Source organism: Protopterus annectens, chromosome 4.part0 (assembly GCF_019279795.1).
Source record: "Protopterus annectens isolate FY-2018-M chromosome 4.part0, PAN1.0, whole genome shotgun sequence".
In the NCBI taxonomy this organism is placed as follows: domain Eukaryota; kingdom Metazoa; phylum Chordata; order Ceratodontiformes; family Protopteridae; genus Protopterus; species Protopterus annectens.
Window position 1 is genome coordinate 180,165,598 of NC_056733.1, and position 16,614 is coordinate 180,182,211.

Consider the following 16,614-nt stretch of genomic DNA (forward strand, 5'->3'; position numbering starts at 1 on the left):
AGGTGTTTGTAATGCTATATTTCAGTAATAACAAAGTACTGAATGCGATCAGAAAACTGTCACCCATTTGACATAATGCAATGCCCCTTAAGTTTTACAGTTTCCAATCACTTCTTGGGTGAAATAAATAAAATGTGTTACACGTTCACAAAAGCAATGAATGACCCAGTCAACAGGGAAACAAATTTTATCAACCATCTCCTCATCAAAATGATCCAGCCCACAGTACCCATGAAGAAAACACACTAAAATGAATGGCATCTGCTGCAGCATTCAAGTAATAACAAAGTACTGAATAAAATCAGAATGCTCTCGTCTTTCTGAAATTATACACTGTTACTATGTATTGAAGTATGAAGGCATTTCTTACAAGGATTACTAAATACACACATGCTAGAGCCTGCATAGATAGATGTAGACTACTGCATTTTAATAAGTCTTCAGAAATATGTGAAAGATGAGGAATTTTTCTGCCCTTAGAGTCTGGTCATGTAACATCTGAGTATAGAGTGAAGAGAAGAGAATGCAGTACAATAACTCAGTAAGAAAAGAACTAAGTACAATAATTCAATAAGATAGCCATGTTATTAAGTCTTCTATGCAGTTAATTCCATTAAATGAGATTCAATCAGGTGCAAACCACCGTATTGTGAGGATGCATACTCATGGTCAGAGTCTAAATGCTGATGACATTGACAGCATGCCTTAACTATAGAAGATGTTCTTCTTCTTCCTCTGAAGATAGAAGCTGCTTTTGTGTGTGTGTGTGTGTGTGTGTGTGTGTGTGTGTGTGTGTGTGTGTGTGTGCGTGTGCGTGTGCGTGTGCGTGTGCGTGTGCGTGTGTGTGTGTGTGTGTGTGTGTGTGTGTGTGTGTATGTGTGTGTTTTCTTTTCCACCTTCCTGGGCATTTGCTGGTACATTTGAATGTTTGCAGGTTTACAGTGTACGAGGTGACCAGAAGAGATCCTGATTGCGCTTTAGATGGTTCCAAAGCCACATTGCACAACTCCTTAGCCAAGAATTTATACTCTGAGGCTGGTGTTGAGAGTGCAAGAGAAATGGCCCATGTCTAGCTTCTCTTCAGCTGCTTGATACTTTTTTTTTTTCATTTTGCTCAAGCATGACTGTTTGAGGATGTGTTTCTTTTTGTTTTATCCTCACCGGGCCATATGCATTTCAAGAAAACAGCATGTCAGAGAAACTGAGATTTTTTAAAATCTGTTTTCTTTCATTATCACTCTTACTACAAGTTGGAATGACCTCAAAGAGAAAATATGCAAGTGGATGGTGGTGCAGGAAGGTTTTCCCAGGGAAAATGCTTGTGGCACTATTTTCTTCACTTGATCACTTGAAAACTTATTAGTATTCAAGTAAGTATGTTAATTTTTTTGTGTCCTCTTGTTTGTGTTTTATGAAGTATGAATAGAGAGAAATGTGTTTCTGGATCTTTGGTTTCTTTGAGACATAGTAGGCCCCGCATGGATGTATACTGCAGGATGACTCTAATATTATTTTTCCCATTGACTGATCCACTATCCAGAAAACAGGACATTGAGGTGGGTAAATCCAAATAAGAAGTTATGTTCTTACCATAACGTTCCATGTGAATTGTTCATCTCGCCTTTGTTCTTACACACGGGTTCGGAGCCGATCCTCGGCTCCAAGTCGGCCGCATCACTAGCTCCACATCTTCAAGAAAGCTCGAGGCACAGTAATATCCCATGATCCTCAGGTGCTAACCCTCAGATCTAGTTTGCTATACCAGAAGAATCCCTTTAGAACTGTGTCTTGAACACTTATAAACAGATACTACACACTGTCTGGAACCCTGCCGTCAAATAGAGGAGAAAAGATGCCATTACTAATGTACAATAATAAGCTGAATGCTAACAATATCTAGAAAAGACTGAAAAGGAATTCAGTCTAACCCGTTCTCCCGGACCGCAGGACGGGGGATGGAGGGGGGGAATGTAAGAACAAAGGCGAGATGAACAATTCACATGGAACATTATGGTAAGAACATAACTTCTTAATGTGAAATTGTTCAATCTCGCCGTTTGTTCTTACACACGGGTAGCGTCCCTAGCTCCTTTTTCCTGGGTGGCTCAAGGGAGAACATTCCTGAGTACATTGGAACCAAACGTCGCCCTGTCCGTGGAGCTTTTGTCTAGTTTATAGTGGGCGATAAAGGTATGTGGTTTTTGCCCAAGTTGCCGCTGCACAAATGGTATCTAAAGGCAAACGAGCGGTATGGGCTGAAGAGGTAGCGATCGCCCCTGTAGAATGAGCTCTGGGTTTGAAAGGGAGTTGCTGTTTCGATTCAGCATATACAAAATTTATGCAATCTGAGAGCCATTTGGATAAGGTAACCTTTGCTACTGCCTGTCCTTTCCTTTGGTCAGCATATGAGACAAATAGTTGGTCTGACTTTCTGTACTCTTTTGTCCTATGTAAGTAAAATCTCAGTTGCCTGTGAACGTCCAATTTGTGCAATGTGTATTCTAACTTATTGGAATGTTTTTTAAAGAAGGTAGGCAGTTCGATAGACTGACTGATATTTTGAATCGAACAAACCTTCGGAAGGAAGGATGGATTGGTGCGCAAGGTTACTCTATCTGGATGAAAAATCATGTACGGGGGTTGGATAGATAGAGCCTGCAACTCTGAAACTCTCCTGGCGGAAGTGATGGCAACCAGAAAAAGTGTTTTCCACGAAAGAAATTTTAACGGAGTTGTGGCTGCTGGTTCAAATGGGGGCAACATGAGTTGTGACAGCATGAGATTAAGATTCCAAGGGGCTACTGGATTATGAAAAGGGGGACGGAGGTGAAAGGTACCTTTCATGAAGGCTTTACAACGCCTGTGGGACATAAGAGAACCATCTTCGCGGCCAATATGAAAATTGGATATAGCCGCCAGTTAAACCCTTATCTTGTACGTTGATGCTCCTTCTTAAAAAAGTGTGGTAAGAAAATCTAGTATCTTGTGTACTGGAGCCCCGAATGGATCTATACCTTGTTTGGAGGCCCAGTGCGCAAAACAATTCTATTTGCTGTTGTACAATTTCCTTGTAGATGGTTTGTGAGAAGATACAATCATTTGTTGTACTGCAGGGGATAGTAACTCCGACCTGGCTAAGATGGGAAGCGGAGCAGCCAAGCTGTCAGTTTGAGGGACTTGAGGAAGGTGTGAGGAACTCCAAACTAATGTGTCAACAGGTCTGGTTCCGGGTCCAGCATCCATGGTTCCTCCACTTGATGAGATTGAAGGAAGGGAAACCAGATTTGTCGAGGCCAGAATGGGGCTATTAGTATTATGGTCCTGTCCAGACATTTGGCTTTCTGCAAGAACCTGGGAATTAGTGGAACAGGAGGAAAAGTGTAAAGGAGACCCAGGGGCCAATCGTGGACACCCCCCGGAGGGGGTAACAGGGCAAAGTAGCTTCTGCATTTGGCATTCAATGGGGATGCAAACAGGTCGCAGCAAGGCTGGCCCCATCTGCGGAAGATCTCTTCTGCCACTCGAGGTTTGAGGGACCACTCGTGAGGGAACAGGATGGCTCTGCTCAACCTGTCCGCGATTACGTTGGAAGTCCCCGGGATGTGCGTTGCTATCAGAAAGCATCCAGTGGACTTTGCCCATTGCCAAATTCTGTAGGCCTCTCTGCATAACGGGTAAGATCTGGTTCCCCCTTGCTTGTTTATGTACCAGACCACTGACATGTTGTCTGTCTGAACTGTCACTGTTCCCTGAGGTAAGGACTTGTGAAAGTGTTGCAACACTAGAAACACTGCCCTCAGCTCTAGAACACTGATGTGCAGATTGTACTCCAAGTTGGACCATTGACCTTGGACTGTTTGTCCCTGAAAAAATCCCCCCCACCCTATCAGGGAAGCATCCATGGTTAGAGTTGCTACCAGACTGGGTAACACAAACAGTTGTCCTAGTGTTAGATCTTGACTGTGTATCCACCACAAGAGATCCTTCTTGCAAAAATTCGTGATCAAGATTTCGTGAGACAGTGGAAGTTGTCGATACGACCACTGGGCGAATAGCATCCATTGAAGAATCCTCATATGCATCCTGCCTAAGGGAACTACAATAAGGGAGGCTGCCATCAAGCCTAGTACTCTTAATATTTGTCGTGCAGGGACTCTCTTGCTCTGGAGAAGGACCGAAATTTGATGTCTGAGGTCTGACACTCTTGGTGGGGGGAGAGTAACTTGAGCCAGGGAGGTGTCCAGCTGTGCTCCTATAAATAAGATACGCTGTGACGGCGATAAGACAGACTTTCCAAAATTCACCGTTATGCCTAGCGAAGAGCAGAGACTGATGGTGTAATCCCTGGCTTGTAGAAGACGATACTTGGTGGTGGCGGATAGGAGCCAGTCGTCTAGATAAGGAAACACCCGGAATCCCCTTCATCTCAAGTGAGACGCTACTACTGCCATGCATTTGGTGAAAACCCTGGGGGCTGAGGTGAGACCAAAGGACAGAGCGTGAAACTGGAAATGACTGGCTCCCAGCCGGAAGTGCAGATGATCTCTGGACTCCCTGGCCATCTTGATATGGTAGTACGCGTCTTTGAGATCTATAGAGCACATCCAGTCGCCCTTCTGCAGAAAGGGAAGGATTGACTGTAGCATGACCATCCGGAACTCTTCCTTTTTCACGAAGGTATTTAATTTGCTGAGGTCCAAAATTGGCCTCCAGTCCTCTGTTTTCTTTGGAACTAAAAATACCTTGAGTAAGTTCCGGATCCTATTTGGTCCGCCAGGACTGGTTGGATGACTCTGTTTTCGAGCAACCTTCCTATCTCTATGGTTGCCTGGTCTCGCAGACTGGGTGGAACGTCTGGGAGCTTTTTGGAGTTGGGTGGCATTTTGATGATGGGAATGTTGTAGCCTCTGGTAACTATGCTTTTTACCCAGGAATCTGATGTAAGATTTAGCCAGGCCTCTGGGTATAAAGCCAAGCGACCCCCGACTGCCTCCAGAGTAGGACAGTCGGGCCTGCACTCAGGAGTGCTGGAAGGGCTTCCCAGAGAAAGTCTCTCTGTCGCCCTGATTTTGCAGACCCCCTCTGCCGGCTGAGCGGCGTCTTCCGTTTCTTCCCCCTCCTCTGCCTCTGGAGGGGGCGTCACTTTGGGTGTGCTGAAAAGATCCCTGAGTCTTTCGGAACCACATTTTTCCTCCTCGTTGCCCTTTAGGGTAGGGTCTAGATGGGATGGAAAAACGGACCCCTACGGCAGACAGGGTCTTCCCTTCTTGTTCACACCTCATGACAGTCTCCTTTACTTTGGGCTCAAACAAGGAGGCACCATCAAAGGGGGCGTTGGCGAAGGAAGACTTAAAGGCTTCCGCAAAGGAGCATAAGCGCAACCAGGATTGCCTCCTCAGGGCGATCGCTGAAGCTGCCGCTCTACTCGACCCTTCGGCTGCGTATGAAATCAGCCTCATGGACGAGTTCACTATGGAGTTTAGGGTGTTAAGTTGCGCTGTCACTTTCTCGGCGACAGCAACATCTGTGTTTCCCTGGAGAGTATCTCCCAGTTCCTTAATGAGATCTCTCTGTAAACGCGTGAAATGCGTAAGGTAGTTGAGCGATTGGATGGAAAAAGTCGCCAAACTAAATATGCACTTCCCATATCTGTCCATTGTCCTAGAATCCTTATTAGGAGGATGGACAGAGGAAGATGATTCAGACATCTCTTTCTTAGTGGCTGCCGCCACCACCATAGTATCCACGGGAACCCCTTTTGTAAGATAAGATTTGTCCTGGGGGGCCGTCATGCATTTATTTGGCTTACGAGGGACTGGTTCCACTGTATCGGGTGTTTCCCAAGCCCTCCGGGCTATTAGATCCATGAGATCGTCAAATGGCGGAGTCCCCCAGGAGGTAGAAAGTTGAGTCCCAAATGCCTTCAGCAAGACCGATTCATCCACAGAAGGGGTAAGGGTTTGCCAGTCTCCCCTTTGTTTCAGGATTTCCAAAATGTCTGCAAACGAGACATCCTCAGAGGGGGACCGTGGGGACCCTTCTGTTTCATCTAAATCGGTGTCAGATGTGAGAGATTCCTGGGGGGAATCTATGTGCCTCCTCTTGCACAATCGTTTCCTCGGAACATCCTCAGCGGGAGCTTCTGGGGATGCATCTGAGGAACCAGAGTCGCCCTGTGGGGACTTCTGAGGCATTGGGTCTCGACGCTTGGTAGGGGCCGAAGGCACAGAAGCAGAACGTGGACCTTTTGGGGAAGGAGAAGAAGATACTGATGAAGTATGTGTCTGATCAGACAAGACCTTCCTCATGATGTCAAAGGCACCGGTGCCCCGACACGAAGACCCGACCCGATCTGAAGAAGGTGGTCATTTCTCTGGAATCGGAACCACGGGCTCCGACACAGAGGACGGATCCGAACTGATCTGAGCCGAGGCACCGAGGGGAAGAGTCGGAACTGATATCTCGGTTCGACTGTCCCCCCCGGAACCTGGGAAAGATCTTCGGCTCCGAGACTCTCCGGCTGGTTCCGAAGGAGTCAAGGTCAACGGAGCCAATAGCACTACTGGAGGCTTCGGCACCAAGGGCTCTACAATCATCGGTTCTTCGATTCCTAGCTCCGATGACTCGACGGGTCTCGGAGGAGAAAGTGTTGAGGGAACAGGAATAGTCTCAAGTTTTGAAACCAGCTGGGATGAAACCTCGATTAGTTTGGACAAAGCCGAGTTCTCCATAAGCTTCTGTACCACTCGGTCCACATCGGAGTCGGAAAGGGGCCTCGAAGAACGGGTCAAAGGGATCGAAGCGGTCACCGAGTGAGGGATAGAAGACGGTGGTACCTCTGACACCGGCTCCAAGACCTGAGCCTCGGTCAGAGATAAATGCTCGACACCTGGCACTGAGGTCGTAGGAGCCAGCGTCCGAATCTGAAAAGAGGTGCTCGGAGCCGATGACTTGGGCTCCGACACTCTTGAAGACTTCGATCCCTTCGAAGACTTGGATACCTGTTCAGCCTTGTCCAGGGCCTCTTGAAAATCGGGTTTAAGCAACCCTCTGTCAACCAACTTCCTGCGTCTTTCCAGCATGACCCTCCCACTAAAGGAATGACAAATGGAACAGTCTTCCTGCAAGTGGAGAGGGCCAAGACAGTAGACGCAGGATGAGTGGTTGTCAGTAATGGACATCTTCTGTCCGCACTGACACCTTTTAAAGCCAGATTTGGCTTTCTCTGACATTTTGAAAAAGTCCAAAAAACACAGCACACTTAAGAAACACACTATATAACTCTAAGTGTAACAATTTTAAAAGTTTGGAATAATTATAATAATCAACAGTTTAATTCTAACCTAATATATATATATAAAAATCCAAAACGCACAGCACACTATGATATATATATATATATATATATATATATATATATATATATATATATATATATTGAAGAAAAAGAGAGAGAGTTAAGGCAAAAATTATTTAAAGTACTGTCAATCCTGACAGAAAAAACCCGTAGGCCTTAACTAGAAAAAATTAAACTAACTAATCTAGTCTAAATACAGTCACAAATAACACCCCTATACTATATTATTTATTTAAACACTAAGAAATAACTATAAGTCTATAAAAAAAGAGAAATATATGTTAAGAATATAGAAAAAATATACTGGCCCGAGCCTCTCATATGCGATCTGCTGCTAGCGGCAAACTAGATCTGAGGGTTAGCACCTGAGGATCATGGGATATTACTGTGCCTCGAGCTTTCTCGAAGATGCGGAGCTAGTGATGCGGCCGAATCGGAGCTGAGGATCGGCTCCGAACCCGTGTGTAAGAACAAACGGCGAGATTGAACAATTTCACATTGTTATGATTTTATCAGCAAACATCAAACACCAAAATAAAGAATAGCAAAACAGCAAACAAAAATGCCCAGATCAAAATGAAAGTAAACCCTGAAAACAACAAACAATAAACCACCAAAACAAACAGCCCTACATGAAATATATATAACCTTTTTGCAGGAGGCAAGCATCCCTGTACTCCCATGCCCCCAAACATAAATATACCAACTCTATGGTTGCACCTACTCAAAGAAGGGAGAAATCTCCCTTAAAATGGGAATCACCACTGTAACCACAAAGAACTACACTGACAATGATTCTAAGAAAAAAAAACTGAGTAAAGACAAATAACTCAATAACCCCATCCAAAAACAAAACAAAACTCACCCAATAATACCAAATAACCATATCCCCACTACAAACATTTTTAAAAAATTAACTTCAGCATTATTGCAGATTGCACAAATACACTATGATTATTATTATTATTATTATTATTATTATTATTATTATTATATTATATGATACAGTGACCTTTTATTATTATTTCGATGGCAGATTCCATTAAAGTTTAATCTTAAACGTCTGTCATATAGATGGTAAAGTTGACCTCTTGGTGAAGAGTGAAGTCGATGTTGGTAGGGACAAAAGGTGGATACAGACAACTAATTCTAGGGCATACCAATAGGTTTGCATTATGGTTTCTCATACTGTTAGTCCTCTCAAAAGGTTCTGGCATCCATGACTGTGTGACATATCGAAGACAGCCTTACTAACTCCCTGTGTAAAGGAAAGGACTGATTTGTTGATGATCAGAATAATTGTGGGCATATTTGTAGTCATTCTGCATCCCAGAACCCAGTTTGATTCCAGTTATATAATTTAGTGTAGTTTTTGTTTTGCTACAGTAAACTAATATAATTAATTTTTTGAAAGTACTCTTTCCATATTCTTACATACCTTCAGACCCAAGTCTAATTCTTTTAGAGAACGTCGTATTTCTTGAGTAAGTATATTCATTCTTTCACACTCCTGAAAGGCTATCAGAATATATGGTGTCCTTTCTTCCACTTTAGACATGAGTTCCTGCATATTAAACATTTCTGGCAGTTTTTCCAAAATCTCATCTAGGCTGCTTTTCACCTGTAGAATAAATATATGTTGTTTTTAGTAATACATCAAAAAGGCAAAGTCAACATTTTGTGTGGAAACTTACTGCCTAACATAAATAACACATTGTACTTAAAATCTTTTAGATTAAAACATATTCAAGTGCTTGAGTCTTCATCATTTTGGTTACTTATATTCAGGATATGTTGCATGGTTAACGTTGGCCATACTGGACATTTCACTCTGGTTCTTATGTTGGATTGCGGAATGACATACGATAAATAAAATAAGTTCCAGTCTCAAAAGTAGAGCAGATTGTAATGTCTCAGTGATACTATTTTTCAGTTATAGTTAGAATTACGTAGTAGTCTGTCTGTAGTTTTTACCTTCAAAGGTATCAATATGAAAGGCTGTAATATATGTATATAACTAAATTAAGGTATCTTAAAGATGACTCCTCTCTGACCTTTAATGCAAAAAGTACAAAATGTTATGCCTCATGGTGCCAGTAAACCACCATGAAAAGATCAAATGGAAGGAGGTGAGATGTTAAGGGATATACAGCACAAAGGGTTCCTGACAGCACACTTCAGAGCCAAAGGAGAATGGGTTGAAGATGAAATTTTGAATTTTCTCTAGTGTCACAATAACAGCCAAATTAGGACATGCTTTAGTAGTGTCATCTAAGCCTAAGAGGCTAAGCATTAGATCAATATCTTTTAAATCTCAGCTGGCCCCTTTTCTGCAAGGAAGGTGTGAGCCATTGCTGAAACAAGGATATGATAGAAAAGTTCATAATGGCAGACTATAGATGATAAAAGTACAGCTGTGTAAGTTCTACTTACTTGTAACAGTAGATGTTCAAATTCCACACTGCCGGATGGCATATGGGTCATGTGGCTGCACAAATCCACAGTGGCAGCTTACTCTAGCTCAGAATCCCTTCCCCTGACTCTATGACAGGGGATTGGCTAAGTCCCCGAGTCCCCTCCCATCTGGAGATGCCTACCCCTGACATAGAAAGCCAGTTATTCAGGCTTTTATTGCCAAGTAGGAAGAACCAGGAAGGACAAGAAGCAAGAACTGTCTGAAGCCAACCAGTTCATAGCCAAAAAAAAAAAAAAACTATAAACCTACAAATAACCAAAGCCAACCAATAACTTAAGAAGGTTGGATACCATCGAACTATTTGCAAACTAAGAGGGATGCAGAGTGGGAGCTGCCACTGAGGCAGTGTGAAATTCATACAGGTAAGTTCGACTTAAGCAACTGTACTATGTTCATCAGTCACAGTGCCTCAGTGGCATATGGATAGATTCCAAAAGCTTACTCTGCCTGGGAGGAGGAATGATAAAGATACAGGAGCTCCTGGAGAGTGGTCCTCACAAATTCTGCTCTAAAACTTGAGAAAGAATCCAGTTTGCAGTGCTTTGTAAAGGTATAAACAATGGACCAGGTTGCTGCCATTAGAATGCTTCTAGAGTCCACTGCTTTCCAGTATGCCACCAAAGAGGATAAGGTTCTGGTTAAATGTACTTTAACCTTGTCTGGAATAGATTTAATATTGTGGGAGCAACAAAAAACAACAGCACAGGACAGCCAAAGAGCAATCATTTATACTAATTAAAGACAGGTTAATCCTTTTTAGCCACAGAATAGGTAAACAGCTGTTCAGCTTTCGTAAAAGGTGTAGTTCTGTCAGGGTAGTATTTGAGCTGCCAGTGACTATCCAAGATATGCAGTCTTTTCTCCCTTGTTTTTAGGTTTTAGAAAGAAAAACAAAAGTTATGTACTCATAATAATGATACATCTGTGTTGTCTGTTTTCGTACTTCCTCAGACAATGGGTTATGGATCTGACCTCGGATCTGACTTCGGCCACTTCTAAAGACCTGGCTCCATTGCTGGAGTTTCTCCTGTTACCCATAATCTCCTGTTTAGCTAGAATTACCTCAGATTGAGGTTGCCCTCCATTCAGCCGACATCAGTTTCTTTAGCAAAAAGTGTGTAATAATATATTATAGCTGCCAATTAAATTCCAGTTGGACAGCATAAAAGAAGGAAAAGGAAGAAATTACTGTAGCTCATTAACAATCAAGCAGTATGACACACCTCAGGTTGAACTAGGAGACCAAGGAATAAGAATTTCCAAGTAGGAAGAGGGTTGGCTCAATGACATCTGGATCCTTCCAAGCCTGGTGGAAGATCAGGTCTACCATCTCGTCTGGCAGAAGGACTACCCAGGATGTAGCTGAGCCGACTCTGAAAGCCTCGGGAAATACAGACAGTTTTTGGGAAGGGGTGGTGTCAGAAGACCAACCACTTTTCTGTCTTAAAAATTTTAATATTTCATCAAAGAAGGCATCCTTAAGGGCTGACCTGGGGGACCCTTCCCCTTCATCGAAGCTGGTATCTTCTATAAGGATTTCATGTGAGGAATCAAAGTTTCTCATCTTGCATGTATGCTTCCAAGGGGACTCTCTGGTGGGATGCTCCAGGGAAGAGTCAGAAGTGTAAGTAAAGTCCTGAATGATGACTGTCACAAACCTTGTACAGGCTAGCCGCCCTGATGGGATAGGTTGTACAGTCTCAGGGACCAAGGCAGACAGTTGGGGAAGGGGTGCACCTAAGGGTGGCAAGTAGGTCTTGTCCATGGTGGTGGAAAAAGCTCTCTCCACTACCTCTAAGGCAGGAGATATAGGAAAAGAAAAGGCCATCCTGATGGGAGCTGACAGGAACTGCCCAGGATAACTGAGAGTATCACCATGACTCTGCCTCGAAGCAGAGGTTGGGGCCGAGCTGTCAATGCCAAGACTCAATGAGGAAGGGATGGCTCTGGGGGCATTGGAGTTGAACCAAACCCCTGATCCAATGCTGACGCTTTGGCTCTAAAATCCCCTCTGGCTCTGACGGAGTCAGAGTCAAGTGTATCAGAGATATAAGTGGAGTTGAAGAAGGCCAGGTCTTTGGATCTGATGTAGACAAACTCAGAACCCTCAGGTCCAATGGCTCTGAAACTGAAAGTCAGATTGGAGTCGAAGTCAACAGTTGGGTTGGTGCTGGCAGAAGGCTCAGGAGTCTGATGGTAGGTGGAGATAGTAAATTCCCAAGTGAATCTGGACCCAGAGAAACTTCCTCATAATCCTGTCCACATCTATTTCAGTTAGGCTCCTAAATGACCTGAAAGATGACAAGGCAGAGGGTGGCCTGGAAGTCCTTGAGGGGTCTCCTGTAGAAATGGAGAATGGATCTGAGAGGGTATTGGCTCTGGGTGAAAGCAGAGGAGCAATGAGCTGGAGATTTTGATTTTGATCTTGTCAGATCCAAAGAGCCAAGTGGATCAGAAGGTTTAGAGACCTTTTTGGGTGGAGCCAAACCAGAAACAGAAGCATGAGAACAATCAGAGGATTGTTAGGCTCTTTACCCTTTGTTGATGAATCTCCTCTTTAGTCTTCTTGGAGGGCTTTTAGGAAGGAGGGGGAGCTCCAGAAGAAGATGCAGAAGAGGTAGAGTGTAATAAGCCCTTAAGTACTCGTTTGTTATGGTGTTCAACCAAAGTATGATGGTTAAACCCTACATAAATATCACACTCAACATATAAATGGGCCGAGCTCAGACAATAACCCCACTGCTGGTGGGTATCGGAATTAGAAATTTTATGCCCAAAGGAGGTGCATTTTTTGAAGTCAGTAGGCTTTTCAGACATGGTAAAGAAAATAGAATCTGTATCACAAGAGATAGAAAGGGGAGAGACAACTACCACAAATGGTTAAAAAAAAAAAAAAAAAAAAAAAACAAAGAATTGCCAGCAATCGTAAAGAAGAAGTACTTTCAATAGGTAACACTAGAAGCAAGTGAAAAGCAGGTGAAAAATACTGCAAAGGCATGTAAGTTAAGAAGAAAAAACAGAAATGAAACAATCCTTTTTATATATCTATCCATCTATCTATCTATCTATCTATCTATCTATCTATCTATAACAACTAAGAAATAGGGGATGCAGGAATTATAAAAATAAATTAGAATGCCAGTAAAATATCTGAAGAAACACTCATTCTATTCGCTAATATCCGAGCTATAGTAGACCATGTCCATTTGCTGAAGCAGCATATGAGATCTGAGGGAATTCTAGCTAAACGTGGAGATTATAGATAAGGGGAGGAGCTCAAGCTACAGAGTCAAATCTTTAGAAGTGGCTGAAGTCAGATCTGTAACTTATTGTTTGAGGAATGGATGAAAAACAAATCAGATCTGGGAGACTGATGGCTTGATTCAGGGTAAATTTGCAAACATTTGGCATGAAATAAGGATTAGTGTGTAAAACAACCCTGTCCTTGTGGAAAATCAGATAAGGTTGTGCAACCATGAGAGCTTGCAGTTCAGAAACTCTTCTTGCAGGTATCAGAGCAATAAGCAAAACAGTTTTCCTGGTGATGAATCTCAAATCAACCTGAAAGACAGGTTTAAAAAGAGATAAGCTCAATTTTTCAAGAACAAAGCTAAGGTTCCAAGGAAGAGAATTTGCTTTGAGGGGGCCTCAAGTACAACTCCTCTTTTATAAACTGTTTCACCACAAGAACAGAATGATGAGAGGGATCCATTGACAGGCAAGTTGAGATGGCCACAAGATGCACCTTGATAGATGCATAAGATAAGCCATCATTGGGTAGCTCACACAAATGCTTTAAAACCTAGCCCTCTGATATTGGTTGGGCACCACCTCTTCCACTGATAAACATAATATTTTCTAGTTCAGGTTTTCTTACCTCTTTCAAAACCTGCCACACATGCTAATGGAACAAGTGTCTAAAAGGTATCAAGACAGAATCATCCAGGCTGCAGTACCAATTGCTCTAAGATAGGGTGCACCAGTCACCCCTGACACTATATCAACAGATCCAGAGTGTGAAGAAGCTTGTATTGCCCTTGGCCAATTCCATTAAAAGGAAGAACCAACTTAGCCTGGGCCAAAATGGGGTCACCACAATGATCTCTGGCAATTTTTTCTGAATCTTCAGAAGTACCTCGGGTGTTGGTGGATGGGTGGAAATGCATAAAGGAACATTCCCATTAAAGGGGAATGAGAGTGCTTCTGTCTGCTAAGAAGGACTGCAAGGATATCTTGAACAGAATTTTTCCAACTATTTGTTTTGAAAAGAGGTGAACAGAACTATCTGAAACATTCTTGACATCTGGACCAAATGCAGGAAGACCTCTACCCTGTGTTTCCACTTTTGACGGTCCATCCAGGATCTGCTTAACCTGTCTGCACTCGGTTTTGCTCTGATGGGATGTATTATGGCTGAAGTATAAAATAATGCTTTAAGGCTAGCTTCAGGCCATCATAGCCAACTGTCAAAGAGAATATGACCTTGTAACCCCTTGTTTGATCAGGTAACACACAACTGTGATGTTGTCTGTGACCAATAAACGGGGACCTGGAGACCCTAAGTGATGAAAAACTTTTAAGGTCTGACTCATTGCTAACAGCATTCTTTTATGTTTATCTGCTTTGTAGCATCTGAAGGACTCCATTCCCCTTCACTACAACTCCTCTGGCCACTATTCCCCATGCAAAATCTAACGAGAGCATACAGACTGATTGTACTGGGGTCTGGAGGAAGAAGAGAAGGTCTGGATTGTGAGAACTTTGATCTGTCCACCACTGTAACTCGCATTTCACAAAATCCAACACTGATACCTGGACCTTCAAGGGAAGCAGGTTCTGGGTTCAACAATTTTAACTTTCTCATGTGGAGTCTGGCCAGTAGTATCATGAGGAACATTTATAGCATCAGGCCCAGAAATTTGAGAAACTCTCTTGTAGAAGCAGCTTCTTGAAGAGAGAGAAATCCCAGAAAATATTCTGAACAATCAGGACTTTGTTTCTGGTAGAAAGGCCATACTTTTTTTCTCTGTCCATTATACACCCCAGGAAGACAACTCTTTGTCAGGGTGTGACAGGACTTTTGTAGGTTCAACTTGAAGTTGGCAGCAATTGGAATGTGATGATAACCATCCTTCAGATGCTTGAAGCAGCTATGAGTAAGCTGTTGAATGGTAAAAAGAAGAAAATAACCAGGGATTCCCAACAATATCAAAATGGGAAAGCTTATCTCGGCCCCCTTTAATTTTTAAATCTTCAGATTCGAATTATGGTTCACAAGAGACTGGACATGATGCACCTCAACAAAATGTCACCTTCCCAGATGGAGAACGTGGCACTAGTATCGAACATCACTCCATTCCTCGTAGAAGTGCAAGAATTAACAATAACAATAACAAGAGTTTTTCACATAATAAAAACTTTAACATCCAACAGCAACACGAGGTGGATGATGGGAATCAACCAAGTACAAGCAGTCAACAGGGTTTCCAAAAGAACAGAACCATCAACAGATGAAATCGAGCTTGAACAACAACAGGGGGCGTCAAAGGAACAAACGCAATCAGTGGAAGCATTAACCTATGTTTACAATAGAAACCCCCCGTATTTTGGCATGCTCTAGTGAAGATTTCCACATTTACAATTATACTGTGTTAGATATACCTCAGGATATTGTGGAATTCTTTTCTAAGGGCTTAACTTTTGTCCCAGATGGATTCATGGACCCTGTGAAGACTATCATTGATCTTAAATTATTTGTCCGCAAATTGAACTTGAATGTCCTCATGGGCCCAGTTCCATCTCTCATCAATCCAGTAAGAGTGTCCAGCCTGTTTAACCCCCCCCCCCCCTTCATCCCAACTTGCTCTTATTTGAGAAAATGTGTGAGTTGGACTTGAGGGCTTTGAATTCCAACTTTAACACTCATATAAATAAGATAAACATAAAAAATATTAATGATCATGAACGTGATTTTATCACATTATTGCATGAGTGTAATATAAGAGTAATGAAGCCTGACAAGGGGGGTGGGTTAGTCTTGATGGACCATAACATATATGTGGAGAATATGATGAAACTCATAAATTCTCCAGCCTATATACTAAGTAGTCAGAACGAGCTTAACGTAGCCTATAAAAAGATCAGGTCGACTTTGCAAGACGTATTTTTGGAAGGGTCTGTAGATCTAGACTTGTACAATTATTTGTCAATGCTGGCCCCAAGAATTCCAGCATTGTTTGGCACACCCAAGATTCATAAAAGCATAGTTGAACCCCCTTTTAGACCAATAGTTGATGGGCGGGGTTCCATTACCTATGGGTGTGCTAAATATGTTGACAGCATTTTAAAACCACTATTAGTAAAAGAAACACAGATCTGCAAGGATTCTTGGAGTTTTTTAACTGATCTAAGTAAAATTCCCTTCCATCAAGATTTTACTTTTTTAACAATGGACGTTAAAGACCTTTACACGGTCATACCACATAGTATAGGGTTGGAATGGATTAGAGAATTCATGATGGAGAGGGAAGTCAATAACAACACCATTTACTTAGTGGAAACCCTTCTTGACATAATACTAACTAACAATTTCATGTGGTTTGAGCAGCAGATCTACCTTCAAAAAACTGGGGTTGCCATGGGCTCCCCATGTGGAGGTAGTTTTGCCAATTGTGTCATGGCCCATTGGGAAAAGACTCTACTTTTTAACAATTATATATTTAAGAACAACGTCGCCTGGTACACTCGTTACCAGGATGACATGCTCTTTGTTTGGAAAGGT

General features: G+C 42.6%; 1 protein-coding gene across 1 annotated transcript in view; it reads right to left on the reverse strand.

Annotated features, from left to right (window-relative positions):
• LOC122800230 (dynein axonemal heavy chain 17-like) overlaps positions 1 to 16,614 on the reverse strand; it is a 1,294,569-nt gene that overhangs the window by 584,441 nt on the left and 693,514 nt on the right. Inside the window, exon 5 of the mRNA XM_044069723.1 lies at positions 8,796 to 8,978. Within this exon, the coding sequence (XP_043925658.1) occupies positions 8,796 to 8,978 (183 nt within the window). The remainder of the gene's footprint in view (positions 1 to 8,795; positions 8,979 to 16,614) is intronic.